A 17,458-nucleotide genomic window follows, 5' to 3' on the forward strand; every position below is an offset into this window, starting at 1 on the left:
TGACGATTGTGATATCTCAGTTGTAGAAAGGGTCAAAACTCTTGGCACATACCTGGATTAATCTCTTTCTGCAGCCCTTCACATAAACCAAGTGTCTAAAAACTGCTCCTACTATCTCCAACTGGTGAGGAAGACCCGGCCTTTCTATCTGAGAAAAACATTTTCTCTATTGCTCGAGCCATGATCTTGTCTAGACTTGATTATTCTAACTCACTTTGATAGGAGCGAATAAGAAATCCCTGTCTAGACTTCAAATTTCCCAGAACGACAGTTAGAATTGTCAAAAGCAAATCAAAGCGGGACCACATCTCGAAGAGAGGGCAAGAACTCCACTGGCTTCCCATTACCGCTCGTATATCCTTCAAAGCAGCGACATTGGTACACAACTGTCTATATGGCACCTCCCCAGCTTACCTAAAATCCAGGATTATTCCCTATATCCCGATTAGATCTCTGCGCTCCTCCAAGATGGGTTTAGTAAGATCTTTATGTTTCAATCGGACCAATGGCCTAGGTAAATCCTTCCCAGTTGTGTCAGCTAAAATATAGAACTCCCTTCCTGCTAATCGGAGACTTGAGGAAACCCATCTCAGCTTTCGTCATAAGCTGAAAACGGTCCTCCTAGAATACATCCCTTCCTGCTCTTTAATCATGCTAGAAATCTTGGTGTCTCTTCTCGTTTCTGTCTGTCTCACTTGTATCTATATTGGTGCGCCGGGATGCCTGCGGGCTTTGGCGCCTTATAATTAAATACATCACATCTGTCAACGTAATGATTTCAATTGTATATTTAACACTAGCAAATGGTAATCAAATTCCCCGGCTACTCATTAAGTGCATAAACTCACTGTGGACGCAGCTGGCATTCTTCCAGACATGAGCTGATACACAGTCTGAAGAGGATCATTAATTGGAAGGCTGTTGGCAAACCTAGATGAAACAGAGAATGTGTTTGCTGTTAATGTATCACTAGATTGCCGTTTACTCAACGGCTCATAAGATTCAAAAACAATAACCGAAGCCAGCAACTTATCACCACAAGGATACAGCAGTGGAGAATGTACAGGTGAGATAACATGACTCTTACTGTTAGAATTGTAAAACATGCAATGTACACACGTTATATTAATTAATACTGAAAATAATGGAATTCTGCAGACTGAACTGAAAAAAACTATTTCAGACTATTTTTCAAACAGTGCACATCTCATCAGAATGAAACAATTGATTTAAAATCACTTGGTAGAAAAGCAGTGGCTAGCATTACATTTTTCATTCGTTATTCACAGGATAATGTAGCCTTTATAGATGCAGGTGTTAAATTCGTTTTACAGTGCTGTTGCAATGGGTTCACTCGGAGGTGATATGTTCTACTTACCTACGTTTTTAGCGATACCCACAAAACACAAACCACCTTCAATGTCACAGAGACTATCCCATTGTAAATAAACACCTACTGTTAGAATCACCTTGATCACGCAACAGAACATAGAAAACGGAAGCATTGAAATATGTCTCCAGAGATTGAAAGCCCAGATCTTCAGCATTCATTTGTGCATACCTACAATTTATATTGCTGGTCTTTCTGGGAAAGGTTGTGTTCATGGCTGTCTCAATTAGGTCCATTATAACTGTGACAAAGATGCATTGAAAATTCTAAAATACGTCAATGTTAATGGGTCTTGTACCATGCACGGTTGCCACTTGCGTTGTCTCTTGGTGCTCTCGTGGGTTTGCAATGGAAGGAGTCTGGTGCGCTCTGTTAATGGGGTTCAGAGGGAGAAGAGCAAGAGCGCTTTCATGTGCTGTTGGCAGCTTCAGTTCAGAGAAACCAGCCAGAGTTGGTGCACTTATGGTTGGTAGGCGTCATTTGGTGTTGAGGTAGGATTGTGTATGGTTTGGTTTCATGAAACTTCAATGATTTGCTAACAATTTACACCAAGCTTTAAACATGGACATTTAAACAGTGTATGAATAAGATGCACAAGAGTTTTCAAGACAGTGACACCTGTGAAGTCATGTTACTGAAATATTCTAACGTGGTACAAGAGCTAGTGGAGCAGCAGGCTACCTTAAAATCGAAGCTGGTAAGAAAGAACAGTAACCATCAGCAATGGTTCCATAGTTAGCTAACTACACTTAAGAGAAAAGAGGTATGGAAAGTAGGTGGCTCAAACATCCCACCCAAGCCAACAAAACTATGGAAGGGCATTGAAAAACAACGTTATAAAAATGAAATTAGGGAAGCCAAGAATTGTTTTAATAACAAGCAGATTACATCAGCATCCAACTCTACCAGCAAATTATTTGATATCTTAAAATCCTTCGAGAAGTCTCAGGCCCTGTCTCCCCATTTTGCTCCTACCCAGGAAGGCTGAGAAGGTGCAAAAGGCTTTCGCTCCGAAAACTCAGAAGGCCAGAGATATTATAATAACAGCCAAGGAAACCCCTAGTAGAGAGACAACTGTACCTGTAGGGTAACACAGTCAGTGGAGGTAGCTAACTTTCAGTTCCTTCCCATTTCGGAAGAAGAGATGATTAAAGTCCTAGCAGCATTGAGGCCAACCTCATGTGCTTAGAATTTAATCCCCTGCAAGAATAATACTGGAGAATAAGGAAATCTTTGCACCAGTATTAATCAGAATAGCAAACGCCTCCTTCAGCAAAGACTTTGTGCCAAAGAGCATTAAAGCAATCACCATCACACCCCTGATAAAAAAAACAGGGTTAGATCCCAAGGACCAGGGGAATTTGCAACCTATTACGAACTGCAATTTCCTGTTGAATGTCCTGGATAAAATAGCGACAGCTCAACTACAGAAGCATGTGGAAGTTAATCTTAGTTTGCACGACCAACAATCTGGCTTTCGAACCACACATAGTACGGAGACAGCCATGTTAGATCTGCAGACCCACATGCTCTGTGTGTTGGATAAAGGAAAGACAGGGCTGCTTATGCTGCTGGATACGAGTGTGGCATTCGATCTAGTAGACCACAAATTGCTCCAACTGGTCCTGGAAAAAGTGGCAAACTGCTCCAAGGAAGCATCCGCATGGCTGGCATTCTTCCTGGCCAACAGAGGCCAGAATTGACTGGGGGGGAAAATTCTCCAAGGCGACTTACAAAATACAGGGTCCCGTAAGGGGCTAGTTTATCCCCACTCCTTTTCAACTTGTATATGAGATGTATTTGTGAGGTACTGGAAGGGTTCAGAGCGTTTTTCACAAACTACGCTGACAACACCCAGTTAGTGGTTGAGCTGGGCGGAGACTATCTGGAGGACAGCACTAAAATCACAATGCAATATAACATCGACAATTGGATGGAGAGCAACTGGATGTGCCTTAATTGCAAGAAGACGGAGATGATTTTTGGCACCCGTCAAGCTCGAGCCAAACTAGGGCCCGATTATGAGGCCTTTGTCATCAAGGACACCCACATACAGGTGTTAGGGCTGGTAAAAACTCTTGTACTCGTCATGGAAGCCTCTTTGGGAGCACATGCACATGTGCATTATCTGCATAAGAGCAACTCTCATCTCCGCCAACGCAGAGCCATTCAACCTTTCCTGAGCAAGAAGAACACTGACACATTCACAAGGGCCACCATTCTGTCCTGCTTAGATTATGGTAATGTATTCATGGTCGGAGCCAGTAAGAACTGCCTTGAAAAAATGCTAGGTCATGGAGAACAACGCCATTAGAATAAAAGGAAAGTCGAAATGTTAACACATCTCAAAGGACAGGATAGCACTGCATTGGCTAAAGATTGACGATCGGATTCAATTCAAATCTTTAACTTTGATGCATCGGCGTCTCCATGGTACTGCACCCAGAGATCAGAGACATTGGGCAGGATCATAGTGCTACCACACACACTAGCAACAGGGTTGGGCAGGCCCTTTGTCGTACTGGCAGCAAGGGAATGGAACAATCTCCCCCTTGCCCTTAGACTCGAGCCCAGTTACTTGGCCTTCAGCACCCCTGGCCTTCAGCACCCCTGGCCCGATAGCCATATAGGGGTATGCTATAAAATGTAGTTGCAGCTTTCATGTGGGCTTTGAATGAAGTCTACCTGTTAATATTTTTCTTAGTCCTTATTTCTCTGCCGCAGGTATTCCCCCCCCACGTGCTTACATATTGTTTCGAGTTCCTGACTCTCAAAGTGGTGGAATGGCCAGATCAGTGAAGGCAACCCTCCAGAAGATGCGAGCTGGTTTAATGGTATAGTAAATATGTTTATCCTTCAGAAAAGGAAGGCCTGCACAATAAATCGGGACAAATATATTTGTATTACTAAAATGCATTGTGCATAAGAAATAATTATAGATATACACTGATAAATGAGTGCTGTAATGGCTTTACAGAATGTGAGAAAAATAAAGACAAGTGATCTCAAAGAATAAGATAAGTGTCCACAAAATCCTAATGGACCTTTACCGAGGCATACAACCCTTAGTTAATATATTAAACACAAATCACATTGTTCTTACATGGCCCAGAATGGAACTCAATAGCTGTAAATTAGAAGGCTGCACATGGTTCTCCATGAAGAAGAGTAGCCCAAAGGAGGCTACAGTTGAATACAGGTACCTTCAAGAAGAAGTCTAGTTACAAAGTTTTACCTGCAACTCTCCAGAATGGTAGATTGCAGAGTACATCAAACCTCTCAAAAACGAAACCGGAAATGCAGAGGACCCTACCAACTACAGACCTATATTGAATTTACCTTACCCAGTGAAAATGACCTGGAGAACCACATCTACAAAGAACTACTCAACCTTGGAGAAACCAATGGAATACTCCACCAATCCCAAGTCGGGTCCAGACCCATGAGAGGAACTGAATCGGCTCTCCATAAGGGACAACCTCAAAGTAAACACACACAAAAGCACCCAATCAGCCCTTCTACTACCAGACATATCAGCCGCCTTCAACACAATCAGGCACACAACACTAAGAGACTGGAGGAATGCAGCATATAAACCTCTGCACTTCAATGGCTGAAAGCCTTCCTCACCACACCAACCGAGCAGAAAGAAAACACTTATTACATTCACATCTAACACTAAAAACATCACCTGCGGCCAACCACAAGGATCAAGCATCTCCCTGCTCCTCTTCAACATCCACATGTGCCCCCTAATGAAACTCATTAATGAAAAGGGTAATGTCTTTGGCTTAACTCCAACACAAAAGTTCCAGAAGGATAGAGTTCCTTATTCTAGAGGGCGATTCCGTTTCCCTGGATTTCTCTTGCCTCTGTCGTATATTCACAGATATCAGTTTGAGTGTTTCTTTATCCACAACACAACTAGCGCAGACAACAACTTGGCTCTTTGTCTTTATGTTGTCAGGATACCTGGTATACTCTCCTGCCAGGTTTTCAATCCTCTTCTTTCTAGTTTCACAAAGCCTTTAATGGTCCCGATATATCCATCTTAGATAGAGCCATTTCTCCTGTGGCATTTAGTTTGTCCTTTCCTGGTGTACTTCCTCACCTGGGCTTTCTTGAACACAATTACAGCTTCCTGGTATACTCTCCTGCTAGGACTTCTCCAACACACTTTCAGCTTTACTTTGTCTGGTTTACCCTCCTGTTAGGTCTTTCTCGTGTGGTCCTTGCACACACTTCCAAACGCAATGTCTTTCTGTCTTTGCTGTATCTAATACTGGGTCTGCATGGTATACTATCCTACCAGGGCTTTTCTTTACTATGTATTGCATAAAGTCACCGACTGATAAGTCTTGTGCTTCTCTTCGGTTCTCCCATTCAACAAAATGCCCACTGGCTTGATCTCTTTTCAACACTGCATTTGCTTTCTTAATGTTTATTTGTATGCAGCGCGGCTGCCCATACTCCCCTGTGTCCCGGTTTCCCTTTCGGTGACTCGCCAGCTCTTGCTGGCATATCTCCTTCCTGTGGAAAGCCAGTGTTGGGCGATAAACGTCTTGCTGCATTTGCTTTCCGGTGTCTCTTCCTTCGGTGGTCTCTGCGGGGTTCCGCGTCAAGCTTCAATCATGTAAGCGTTGTTGCTCAACAGCCCAGGAGCCCAGCATTGGCTTCTGCCATTCGCCGACTACCTTCCTTTTCTGCCTCCTTGAGCTGTATGGCTCCACGGCTGTTCCTGCAGCCCTATGATCTCCCGGTCTGAACCGAGAGAAGCAGTCTTATCCCTCCAGCAACGAAACACAGTCAGATGTGGCCGCTGTTTAGATTTCCCAGCTACAGGTATGTGCGCCAAACAACTAGAGCACAGCCTATATCCAGTGTCATTTCTGCTCTGCATGACTTGGCTCCTCTTCCTCGCCCCACTATCCTCGTAGTTAAGGGAATGGTAGTCCATTCCTGATGCTTTACACACAGTTCTGGGTAAGTGTTCTTTAAGGGCAAGTCAGCTCTGTTCTTCTTAAATGGATATGGGGAGGTTAATAATATTTATTTTTTGTTTATTGGTCATTTAGAACGCACCTATACACAAGTGAGGCGCAACAAGACAATAGGGAGGGGAAACAGGGAGGACAAAAAGTAACGCTCTTACTAGGCCTTGTGACATTCAGATCTTGCAAGTGCAGTAGAGAAGTGCATGTGAGAAGTGCCAGGGGAAGACAGGTGGGCACGGCTGGGGAAATCAGAGAGTGGAGGGGAAGAGGGTCCACAAGGTAAGTGCGAGGTAAGGGACTGAGATGGCAACATGGGTGCAGGCCCAACCAGGTGAGTGCAGATGGGGGTCTCATGGGCAAGTGCAGGAATAGGGGGGCTGTGGGGTTAGGGAAGACCAACTGCAGGGTTAGACTGGACAAGGAAGGGTCCTGGTGCCCTGTAAGGCTCTGAAGGAACCAGGCGGGCAGACAGGGACATCATCAGAGGAGGGGGGAGGGGGAAAGGAAGAAGAGAAAAGGTAGCTCTTCAGGAGCCTCTGGAACTAATGGTGATCCGGCTCAAGTCTGAGGGGCAGGGAGTCCATTCCAGAGGTAGACACCTGCGGAGGAGAGAGATGGTTCAAGTAACTTGCCTGTAACTATTGTTCTCCAGCTTGGGTCTAGCATGGATTCACATGCTCATGAATATTTCGTCGTCAGGCTGGGAATCCTCTGTAAAAGGAAAAAGTTTCATTTTCACTTTAAAACTGTATTCCTCCTCTAAATCAATCACTGTCCTCTGGGTCATACTGTCCCCATCCAATAACAGTCCTCTCCCTAAACCCCGCCTCTGGCAGCCATCTTCTGGTTTGATAAGCACGTAAAGTGGCAGAATAACCAAGAAAAACCGCAGATGGGGCGGAGGGAGGTTTTGCATGTGAATCCACGCCAGACCAATGCTGGAGAACAATAATTACAGGTAAGCAATTTAAACCTTCAACATGGGGTCTGGCATGGATTCACATGATCATGAATAATGAATACACAGCAGTACAACATTACTCAACCACGGGAGGTGACAAGGCTCAACAGAAGCAATTAACACTTACCACTGGAACAGACGCAACTCAAGTGAACAGGTTGCGTAGCACTGCCTTGTCGACTCTGGAGTCCTCTCTGGAATCCCTTTCGACGCAGTAGAATGTTGTGAAGGTATGCAAGGACCTCCACGTTGCAGCCCTACAGATGTCGAGCAGGGGCACTCCAGAAAGGCACGCTGTCGTCTCAATGACCGCTCTGGTGGAGTGGGCTCTCAGACAGCCCGGCAGAGGCCGGTTAGCCAGCCGATGACAGTGCATGATGCAGCCAGAGAGCCATCTTGAGATCCAAGCCTTGGACAAGGCCTTCCCAAGATTCAAAAGCCCAAGTTTCACAGACAACTGAGAAGTCTTCCAAAAACTCTTTGTGCGTGCCATGTAGAACTTCAAGGCACAAGCAACATCCTTCGAATGTAAGGTCCTCTCTGCCGCCGCTGAAGGGTTCGAGAAGAAAACAAGCAACACCAAACGCTCGTTGAGGTGGAATTCCGACAGAACCTTCGGCATGAAAGTGGGGTGTGTACGCAGTACCACCCTTGATTCATGGAAAGTCGGATACGACTGCTTGCAGGATAGGGCCTGGATCTCACCCACCCAAATGGGTGAGGTAATGGCCACAAGTAATACAGTCTTCCACGAGAGAAACTTGAGTGGAGCTTGATGCATAGGTTAGAAAGGTGCCCCCAGGAGTCTTGTCAGGACCACGTTGAGTTCCTATGCTGGGGCAGGTGCCTTCACTGGAGGGAAATATCAGAAAAGCCCCTTGATAAACTCCTTGGCGAGTTTGTGGGACCACAGAGAGGATCTTCCTGGGGATCTGGTGTAGCGTGAGATGGCCGCCAAGTGTACCTTGATGTATGCATGAACCAGCCCAGCTTTTGCCAAGGAAAGCAAGTATGGAAGAATCTGCAAGGCCGTGACCCTCAAAGGGGTAAACTTCTGCGACCGGCACACATAACAAATTGCTTCCACTTATGGCCATAGCACTTTAGAGTTGACAACGCCTTGGCTTAGGCGAGGACAAGCCTGCAGTCCGCTGGCAGCTCATAACCTCCAAACTCTAAGGCTGCAGGAGCCATGCCTTCAGGTTCAGAGATCCTTGGTCGTGAGGAAGGATTGCGCCTCTCTCCCTGGTGAGCAGATCCTGAAGTACCAGCAACTTGACTGGAGGTGACACTGACAGGCTGAGTAGGTCAGAATACCAAATCTGCCTCGGCCACGCCGGGGCGAGGATTATCATCTTGCACCCACACTGAGTGTGTTGATCACATGTAGCAGGAGAGAAAACGGGGGAAAGGCGTACAGAAACATTGGGAAGGTCTTTTCCCAAGGGAAGGACAACGTGTCCCCCATGCTCCTTGGTTGGTGGAATCTGCTGGCAAACTTCTGACATTTTTAGTCCACCACTATGGCAAAAATATCAGAGGTCTATCCCACTTGACTAACAAATAGTCCACCTGATCCTGACTATGTTCCCACTTGTGGCAGGAGTGCAGCTCCCTGCTAGGGAAACAGCAATGGTGTTCTTGACGCCTGCCAGGTGGAACAGGACGAGGAACATCCCCAGTCCGATGGCCGAATGCCACAAATCCTTAGCTTCCTTGGAGAGCGCTGGAGATAGAGTGCCCCGTTGCTTCCGGATGTAGAACATGGTGTTGTCCGTGAAGATCATCGCCACCTTGCCTCTCAGGCAATAACACTGCCCATAACTCTGGGATGTTGATGTGCAGATCCTTCTCCTCCGGAAGCCACAGACCTCTGGCATGTTGACATCTGGTGTGAGCTCCCCAATCTTCCACAGAGGCATCCGTGGTGACAGTCTCCTGGTATGGCAGGGTTTGAAATCCTGTCCCCTGGGCGATGTGGTAGCATACCCCCTACCACTCTATTGCACGCCGGAACTCCTCGTTGAGGGGAATCTTGTCTGCAAAATTCACGGACACTTGTATCCAACGTGCATCCAAGAATTCCTGCAGGGGTCGCATCTGCAACCTGCAGAGACGGACGAGGTAGATGCAGAATGACAACATGCCCAGCAAAGACTTGATGGCTCGACAGGGGCCGTCTTCGCTGATGACAGCCGCTGTACCTTCCCTTGAATGGCCGCTAGCCTCTCCTCCAATGGGGATGCCAGGTAAACCACTGTGTGGAGCCTGGCACCGAGGAACAGCGCCTTCTGTGATGGTGTTAAGCAGGATTTCGGCTAGTTCACGGAGAACCCCAGCTCCGTCAGCAGCCGGAAGGTCTCCTTCGTGTGCTAGTCAGTCAGTTCCCAGGAGCAGGCTTGTATCAACCAATCGTCCAGATACAGGTATACATGCACATCCTGCAGATGCAGGTGGGCCACCGCCGGGGCCAGGTATTTTGTGAACACCCTTGGGGCCGACTTTAAGCCGAAGGGTAGGGCCTTGAACTGGTAGTGTTGGCCTTATACCATAAATGGTAGGAACTTCCAATGTTTCCTGTGGATGGGGACATAGAAGTATGCAACCCCTAGGTCCAATGTTGTCAAGAAATCCCCTTCCTCCAGTTGGCCGTGCACGCGTTGCAATGGGACCATCCTGAGTTTTTGGGATTTCAAGTACTTGTTTAGGTGGCGCAGGTCAAGGATGGGTCTCCCTCCCACCCCATTTTCTTTCTGACCAGAAAGTATCTGGAATAGACTCCAGAGCCCCCTGAGCCGCTGGGGAACAAGCTCTATAGACTCTTTCCATAACATGGCTTGGACGTCTTCCAGGAGCTGAGCGTTGTGCTGCTCCTGACGGGGAAACAGTGGAATACGAGGGCACCTGCGTTGGAACTCCAAGGTGTGTCATGGGCGAGAGCGTCCAGCACCCATCTGTCGGTGGTGATCTGCTGCTACCGCTAGTTGACAAAACTAGTCAGCCAGCCTCCCACCGGGGTGCACGAGTGGGGGCCCGATGTCTTGGCTGGTTCAGGCTTGCTTGGGCACCGGCACCCTGCCCTGTGGGCCACAGCGACGCCGACCTCTGCTACCGTAGGTCTGGGAGCGACCCCTGTGGGCTTTCTGCATGGAGGATCAGGGAGGTTGCCTGTACAATGATCTGCTCGATTTTCCTTTGGAGGTGCAAAAAGACGACGAGCGATGCTCCTGCAGAGTGCCAAGGGAGCGTGCCGTCTCTGTGTCCATCTTTATAGCTTGAAGGGATTTGTCGACCGCTTTCCCAAACAGATTTTCGTGGTCAAAGGGCAGGTCCAGCACTTTCACATGAATGTCCTGGCAAAAGTTAGTGGCTTTCAACCATCCCTGCCGACGAAGGCAAACTCTGTTTCCCAGCTGTTGGAAGCCTGTGTCGGCGGTGTCCACGGCCACCATAATGGCATGGTCCGACGCCACCTCCCCTTCCTGAAAGATGGCGAGAGCCTCCGTTTTCTTATCGTCGGGTAGGAATTCCAGGGTAGGGCCCAACTTGTACCAAAGCTTCCGGTCAAATCAGGACAAGATAGCCAGATCATTTTTCGCCTTGATCGTGGATGCCATTGTGTAGATGACTCTTGCCTGTGGCGTCCAGCAGCGGTTGTGACCTCAACCAACTGGGTGCAGAGTCAGGAAACCTGTATTTCTTCTCCAACCTGTCTCATTTTATTGGAGCCGTGCATGGGTTTTTCATGAGGGCTAGGCCCGCCTCCCAAATGTCGCCCAAAAAGGGTACCGCCATGACAGTCTTCCTCTTGGACTCCTGTCGTTTATGTAGGAAGCCCTCCTTCTGGGTTTCTTCGGGCACCAGCTGGAACAGCTTGGAGGCCATTGAGATCGAGTGGAATGATCCCACATTGTCTGGTGGAGAGCCTCTATGAGGAGCACCCAGTTGAGGCGATTTGTCATATGCCAGGACAAAGTCCTCCATCTTCGTCGATTTCCGTAACCATCTCCTTACCAGTAGCCATGTGTGTATCCGGGTCCGCTGGGGAGTCTAGTCCCGAGGTGGTGGAGAAGGCTGATGCGGCTTCCTCTTCTTACGTGGAGGCTGGTCAGGGGCCTGCGGTACCACAGGTGCCAGTGCTGCAGGCAACCTTTGCTCGATCTCCGTCACTAGGGTGGCTATGTCCCTCGGCAGTGGAGGGAATGATGGAGTGCTAGGCCCCGCACAACCGTCGTCCTCTTGGACTGTATGGAGACACTTGGTGGTTGTGTCCATGGATGAGATGTCCACTGGCTGAATGTAAACCTTGGAGGGCTGCTTTGGGGCCTACTCGCCCCCCCCCCCTTTTTCCCTCCTGAGGGCCATGTACTGGGACCTGAACCGGTGACCCCCCCGCCCCCACAGGTGTGCCCACAGCCTTTGCGGTTGCCTCAGCAGCCGCGTCGCGCCTGGGAGGCAGGGATACTCTCTGCGCTGTAGGAACTACCCTTGTCGGGTCGGTACCACCCGCCGTAGCAGTCGACCAAGAGGATGTTGACAAAGTGGTTGACGGAGTCTTCAGCTGCACCTGATGAGCCTGCCGGGAGGCCTTCTTCTCTTCCTCTGGCCTTTGTTTCTCAGATTTGTCCCGTAACTTGGCCGGGGTGGAGGACTTCCTTTTTGAGGAGGAACCCAATGGCAGGCTGGCTGATGAGGTGGACGGCGATGGTGATCACGGTCTATCTGACCTGGGAACCGCATCAGCAGTGAACCCAGACAAATCGGCCTTGCAGCTCTTGGCCTTCTCTTGGACCCCCACGGATGGGGTGTCCTCAAAGGACTTTGACCTCCTCCCTGGAGGGAGTCCGCTCCTCGGACCTACCGGTCCTGGGTGAGGCATGACCCTGCTCTGAGCACAGGTCAGGAGCCTTGCTCGACTTATGCCATGCTGCAAGCCTGCTATACATGTCTTTCTTAGTTTTCTTTAAGAAATCCAGGCTCATCTTGCACCCATCCTAGTTGTGGTCAGGGTGCAGGCAGTACAGACGCTTCTGATGTTTATCTTACACAAAGACGTTCCTTAGCCTGCATTGGGTGCAGGGCTTGAAAAGTGTCCTTCCCACCTTTTTCTCCTCTCATCGTTGGAGGGCGCAAAGTAGGCCCAAGACGGCCATCCAGAGACGACGAACAACCGCCCTTGAGGGGTGCGTGACTTCACCGACAACAGACTCCCGTTGCCACAAAAAACGTGGAAAAACAGTAGAAAATAGCTCCGAGAGCAACTCGGGGACTCCCAAAACTGAAGCGTACTTTGAAAATCTGAAGATGGTTGCCAGAGACGGGGCTTAGGGAGATGATGGTCATTGGATGGAACAGTATGAACCAGAGGACAGCGATTGGAGAAATACAGTTTTACGGTGAAAGTGAAACTTTTTTCTTTTACAGAGGATTCCCAGCCTGATAACAGGGAATATTCATGAGCATGTGAATCCATGCCAGACCTACCTCCTACTCTCTGCGAACGTCTGGTCTGCAGAGAGTTGGAGCTAAGTGACCAAAGGGCTCTAGTAGGGAGGTATTTAAAGAGAGAGAGTTGGATGTAGCGTGGTCCCAGGCCCCCGAAAGCTTTGTGGATGATGATGCCATTAAGTCATTAGGTATGGATGGCGTATCCTCAAGAGAGTAAGGGGAATACTATGCCTTGCCCGATGGTCCTCGGTTACTCTCCCGCAGGTTGTCTCCTCCCATGTGATCCTCCCTCAAATAGCCGCCCCCGGGGTCAGGATCAGGTAGCAGCTGCCGTTCCCTGCCAAATGAGAGGACACTGCCAGGAAAGGAGTGACAACACCATCGGATTCATCACAAAAAGCTCAGTGGGCACCTTACATGTCACCTGAACCCTTTGGGCAAGTGTATAGTTTGTAGGTTATAAAACAAAATTTGGTTTGCAACATGGTCCACCCGCTGGTGCAACACTCCCGTCCGAGCAGAGACAAGTACACAGTTACTGGGAACATGTACTTCTGTCGTTGGCCTTGTTGGAAGTCCATAGGTCACAGGTGCTGAATATCATGTTGAGATTTACTATATGGCCATTCCCATCACCGTTTCTGGGATGGCTCAGACAGACTTGCAGCTGGACAGGCCAAATACTGAAGGACAGCAGCCACCGAGGATTGCACACTGTAAAGAGACCTCCAGGACACAGGCGAAGCAGGGCTGCAGTGGAAAAAAGCCTGTTTAGGTGTCAACAGGGGGAAAGCGTGGTAGCGGTAAAATATTAAGCTGTGGGAAGACACTCAAATAGGAGAGCAGCATTAGCAGAAGAGATAAGCATAAGCCACAACTAAACAGCCTGCAGAGTCCCAAGGTCCAGCTTTGGATGGTGACCGATAGTCCGAGAACACTTGCAACATAATCTGACAGCAGGCTCTTCTAGTGCAATGCATAAGACTGGTTGGTTACACCAGTCCAATGGTCGAAGCACATACTAGGGTCTTCTGTAAATGGAGCAAAAGCAGCAATGTTTTACTGACAAGGGTGGCTGTCCTTGCCAACAGTATTCTGGGTCTTCAGTACAGGGTCCAGCTCACCTACGGCAAGAAACTGCTCCATTCGAATTGGAAAAGGCTGCCCAATACTGAACATCTCAAATCCCACATTTGCCCAGAAACATTAATTTCCTGGCAGGCACATGCATTGGTCCTACCAGTTCACTCACAAAGGCACTAGCCCCGGAATCCAATCAAAATCCCAGGATGTGCATTACCTTATATGCTGTTTTCTGACCTGAGACACAGTGCATAGCCACCGGCCTGTCCTAGGACATCTAAAAGCTACAAAAAGGCATTACAGAAAACAATTAAAAACAGATACAAAATACCCCTGCACCATTTTCCATTGTAAGGTGATGTGTGCTTTGTTAAAAACACAGGAATCATGAACGGGTACACACCAGTACCTTTATGGGCCGACTAATGCCCACAAGATAAATGAGTGATGAAACAAGTGAGGCGAAAAGGCTTTACTTTTCTCCAAAGTCAGGTGAGTGTTCAACACAACAAATAGCTGGGGGTCAACATCTATGTGTCAAACAGTCATAGAAAGCATGGACCACTTTATTTGACTAGTGTATGCACTGAGAAAGAGCAGGTAAGGTGAGCATTGCGGTGTGGTTTGGGGGAGTGTGATTAGGGGTCATCATTGCTCACTTGTGGGGAAACTTCAGACCATCAGTACTAGGAAGCTTGGTTTCCCCTTTGAATTATTGTATTTTTATATTGCACATAGCATCTTACAATAAAGTGCAATGGGGAAACTTCTGTATCACAAGCTTTTAACACATGGGATTTTTGATTACTTTTATATGTGCCTAAAGACAAGCTGGTGGCGTTTACCGCGTATGGCCACTTAACGTGGCTACTGCCCTAAAACTCATGCCATAAGCTTTTTGCTTCTTCTTTGCCTATTGCAGTTTGGTCTTCTTCCTGCCTTCTCAGGTCCGTAAAGTCCTTATAAAGGGGCTTAACAGGGGGTGGGGGTCGGTGGAGTGCGTAAGACAGAGCGAGAGAGGTGTGTCTGTGTCAGTGTCTGTGTCTCCCAGGAAGGGGGCTGGGAATGTCTAGTCCAACTGCACATCACCGGTGCCAGAAAGTCTGTTACATGGGGTGGATGTGAAACCACCTGTTGTTCCTGATTTGGCAACCAATGGCTATTTGAATGGTGCAGATCCTTAACATTGGTGGGCTTGGACTTGCTTCCGGATATAAATGGAGGACATTTGCAGCTATTCTTGAGGTCTACTTTGGAGTCTAGATTCCCTCAAAGAGCAGAGTGTTGACCTGAAGACAACTCAAGAGGCCCAGCATCCCTTTGAGTGTCCGGCCCAATGAAGCCCTGCTCCTCTGCCGGATATCGAAGACCCTGCACAGTGCTTCTGCCCTTGGACCAGTGGGGCCAACTAGTCTTAAAGCCTTCCTGAGGATCCAGCCCATCAGACCTTTCGGAAGTGTCCCTGGACTGCTCGGTGGACTGACCAGCTCTATCGTGGGCTACCTCGGCAGAAGCGTCACTGTTCTACGTTCAAGTCCGGAACTGTGGTGGTCGCCAGCTTGTGCCAAGTATCCTTCTCCCCAAATTCCTGCTTCCTATGATCAAGGGAACCAGTCCCGGAGCAGCGGATGTGACCACGAATGGAAGGACGCCTGTCGTCACCTGCGAACAGTGTCTGTTACTGGAACTCACCTTCCTCAATTCTGTGAAATGTCCTAAGGAGGTCTGCATTTCTTCACTGAGAGGGATTGCATCTTGGAGTTCCACCCAACCGGAAGCATCCTCGAACCTGCAACTCCTGGGCACCTCTCCTCCAGAACAAAGGGCGGAGGATCAAGCCCCCAGAAACCCCCATACAATCCACAACGACATGTAGAAAAATCTGAGTCCGGGGGGTAAGCACGCATCAGTGTTGTCCCCCCCAACCACACCCCATCCCATCCCCACCCTGTCCGCCATAGGAGAACATTAGGAACAAGTACCTCTGTCTCCTGTCCCCCCTTTCACTCGCCTCTCGTCCTAGAACCAGGGTTGAGTATTGTGACATAAGATTTGTCCTTTAGTAGCTTTCCCTCCATAGTGCTATGGACCCCACACATTTTGCTTTCGTTTTTTAACCTGCCCTGACTTTTTACAGGGAAGTGAAGCCTTCAGCTACACTCCCTGGCCTTTTGCTCATTTTGTTAAGGGACAACGAATCAGTCCTTCAGAGTTTCAGTACTGAAAAACAAGGATTCAAAACTGCACAGAGCATCTTACAATGCAATGTAATGGGGACACTTTGTATCACACTAGTCTTTTACACTTTGGATTATTGGCTAAAGACAAGCTGGCGGCAGCAATATTTTTACCATGTTTGTATTACTACTAGTATGAATATTAGCGTTTACCACGTATGGCTATTAAATGTAGCTAGTGCCATGCCACAAGATTTTCACTTGTTCTTTGTTCATGTTGTTGCTTGGCCTTCATCCTGCCCAGACGTGGGTCCCGTTCCTGCTGGGCCCAGAGACCCAAGCAACTCCTCACTGATTATGCCCAATGGGGCCACAACATGCCTGGGGATGCTTGTGGTCTTGTGCAGAAGGGATGTGACCAAGCAGTTTAGGCTGTACTGCCCCTTTTGGGGTGGGACCAAGCCTGATTGGCATATGGTCTTTAGCCTTTTGCAATGGCTTGGAAGGTGAATAAGGAAGACTGTGGAGTGTCGCCCAGAGCAATGCCAGAGGTTAAGATGAATTCAAAACCTTCCAGCCATCAACTCTTGTTTTGCTTCTTCCTGCCTTGTCAGATCATGAAATCCCAAAAAAGGGCATGCACTTGCTTGAGAAAGCCCCAGCTTTCACGGGCTACTAATGCCTTGTGTGCATGTGGCTCAGGAAGGGGTGGGACTGGAGTCAGAGTCTGGGTGGGGGACACAAGTAAAACCCATAGTGGTCCCTGATTGGACCACTACTGGCTTTTTGAATGGTGCAGATGCTTACCATTGGTGGGTTTGGACTTCCAGTAAGGACTTTGGATAAGAGGACTCCTGCAGCCATTTCTTCAGATCAGCGTTGGAGCTTAGAATCCTGTGCAGAAGAACAGCTGACTGAAGATCAGAAGAAGACTCCTGAAGAGGCCCAACATATACTCCTGCATCTGGCCTGGGGAAGCCCTGTTGGACTACCTGATCTGTGAAGGCCCTATGCAGTGCTTTAACCGCTGGACTGGTGGGAAGAACCAGTCTCAACATATTCTCAAGGATCCAGTCGCCCTGAGCCTTCGGAAGTGTCTCTGGACCACCCGGTGGACTGACCAGCTCTCCAGTGGACTTCTTCGCTAGAACCACTGCCATTCTGTGCTGCCATCTTATGGTGTAAGTTGCCTTAATGCCAAATTTCAGCCTCCCAGCTTCAAGGGATCCTGCTCTGGAAGCTCTTCTTCAACCTCAACTGGAAAGACGCCTGCCGTCGGTTGTGTGCAGTGGTCCCTGCTCAAATGCGCCTTCCCTAGTCTTGTGAACTGTCCTGAAGAGATCAGCATCAGTGCTTTTTGCATTTCCCGATCGCCAATAGTTGCACTGTGCTACTGGACCTGACA

The 17,458-nt window shown here is 48.4% G+C and overlaps 1 protein-coding gene across 6 annotated transcripts in view; it reads right to left on the reverse strand.

The window, feature by feature from the left end:
- SEC16A (SEC16 homolog A, endoplasmic reticulum export factor) overlaps positions 1 to 17,458 on the reverse strand; it is a 1,467,667-nt gene that overhangs the window by 847,763 nt on the left and 602,446 nt on the right. For all 6 annotated transcript variants that reach the window (XR_011268503.1, XM_069609587.1, XM_069609588.1 and 3 more), the window contains exon 13: positions 849 to 930. Coding sequence is in view for 5 of the 6 variants with exons in the window: in XM_069609587.1 (XP_069465688.1) it covers positions 849 to 930 (82 nt within the window). In the remaining variant the exon portion in view is untranslated. The remainder of the gene's footprint in view (positions 1 to 848; positions 931 to 17,458) is intronic.

The sequence above is a fragment of the Ambystoma mexicanum genome, chromosome 8 (assembly GCF_040938575.1).
Source record: "Ambystoma mexicanum isolate Mex_15411 chromosome 8, UKY_AmexF1_1, whole genome shotgun sequence".
NCBI classification, from domain to species: domain Eukaryota; kingdom Metazoa; phylum Chordata; class Amphibia; order Caudata; family Ambystomatidae; genus Ambystoma; species Ambystoma mexicanum.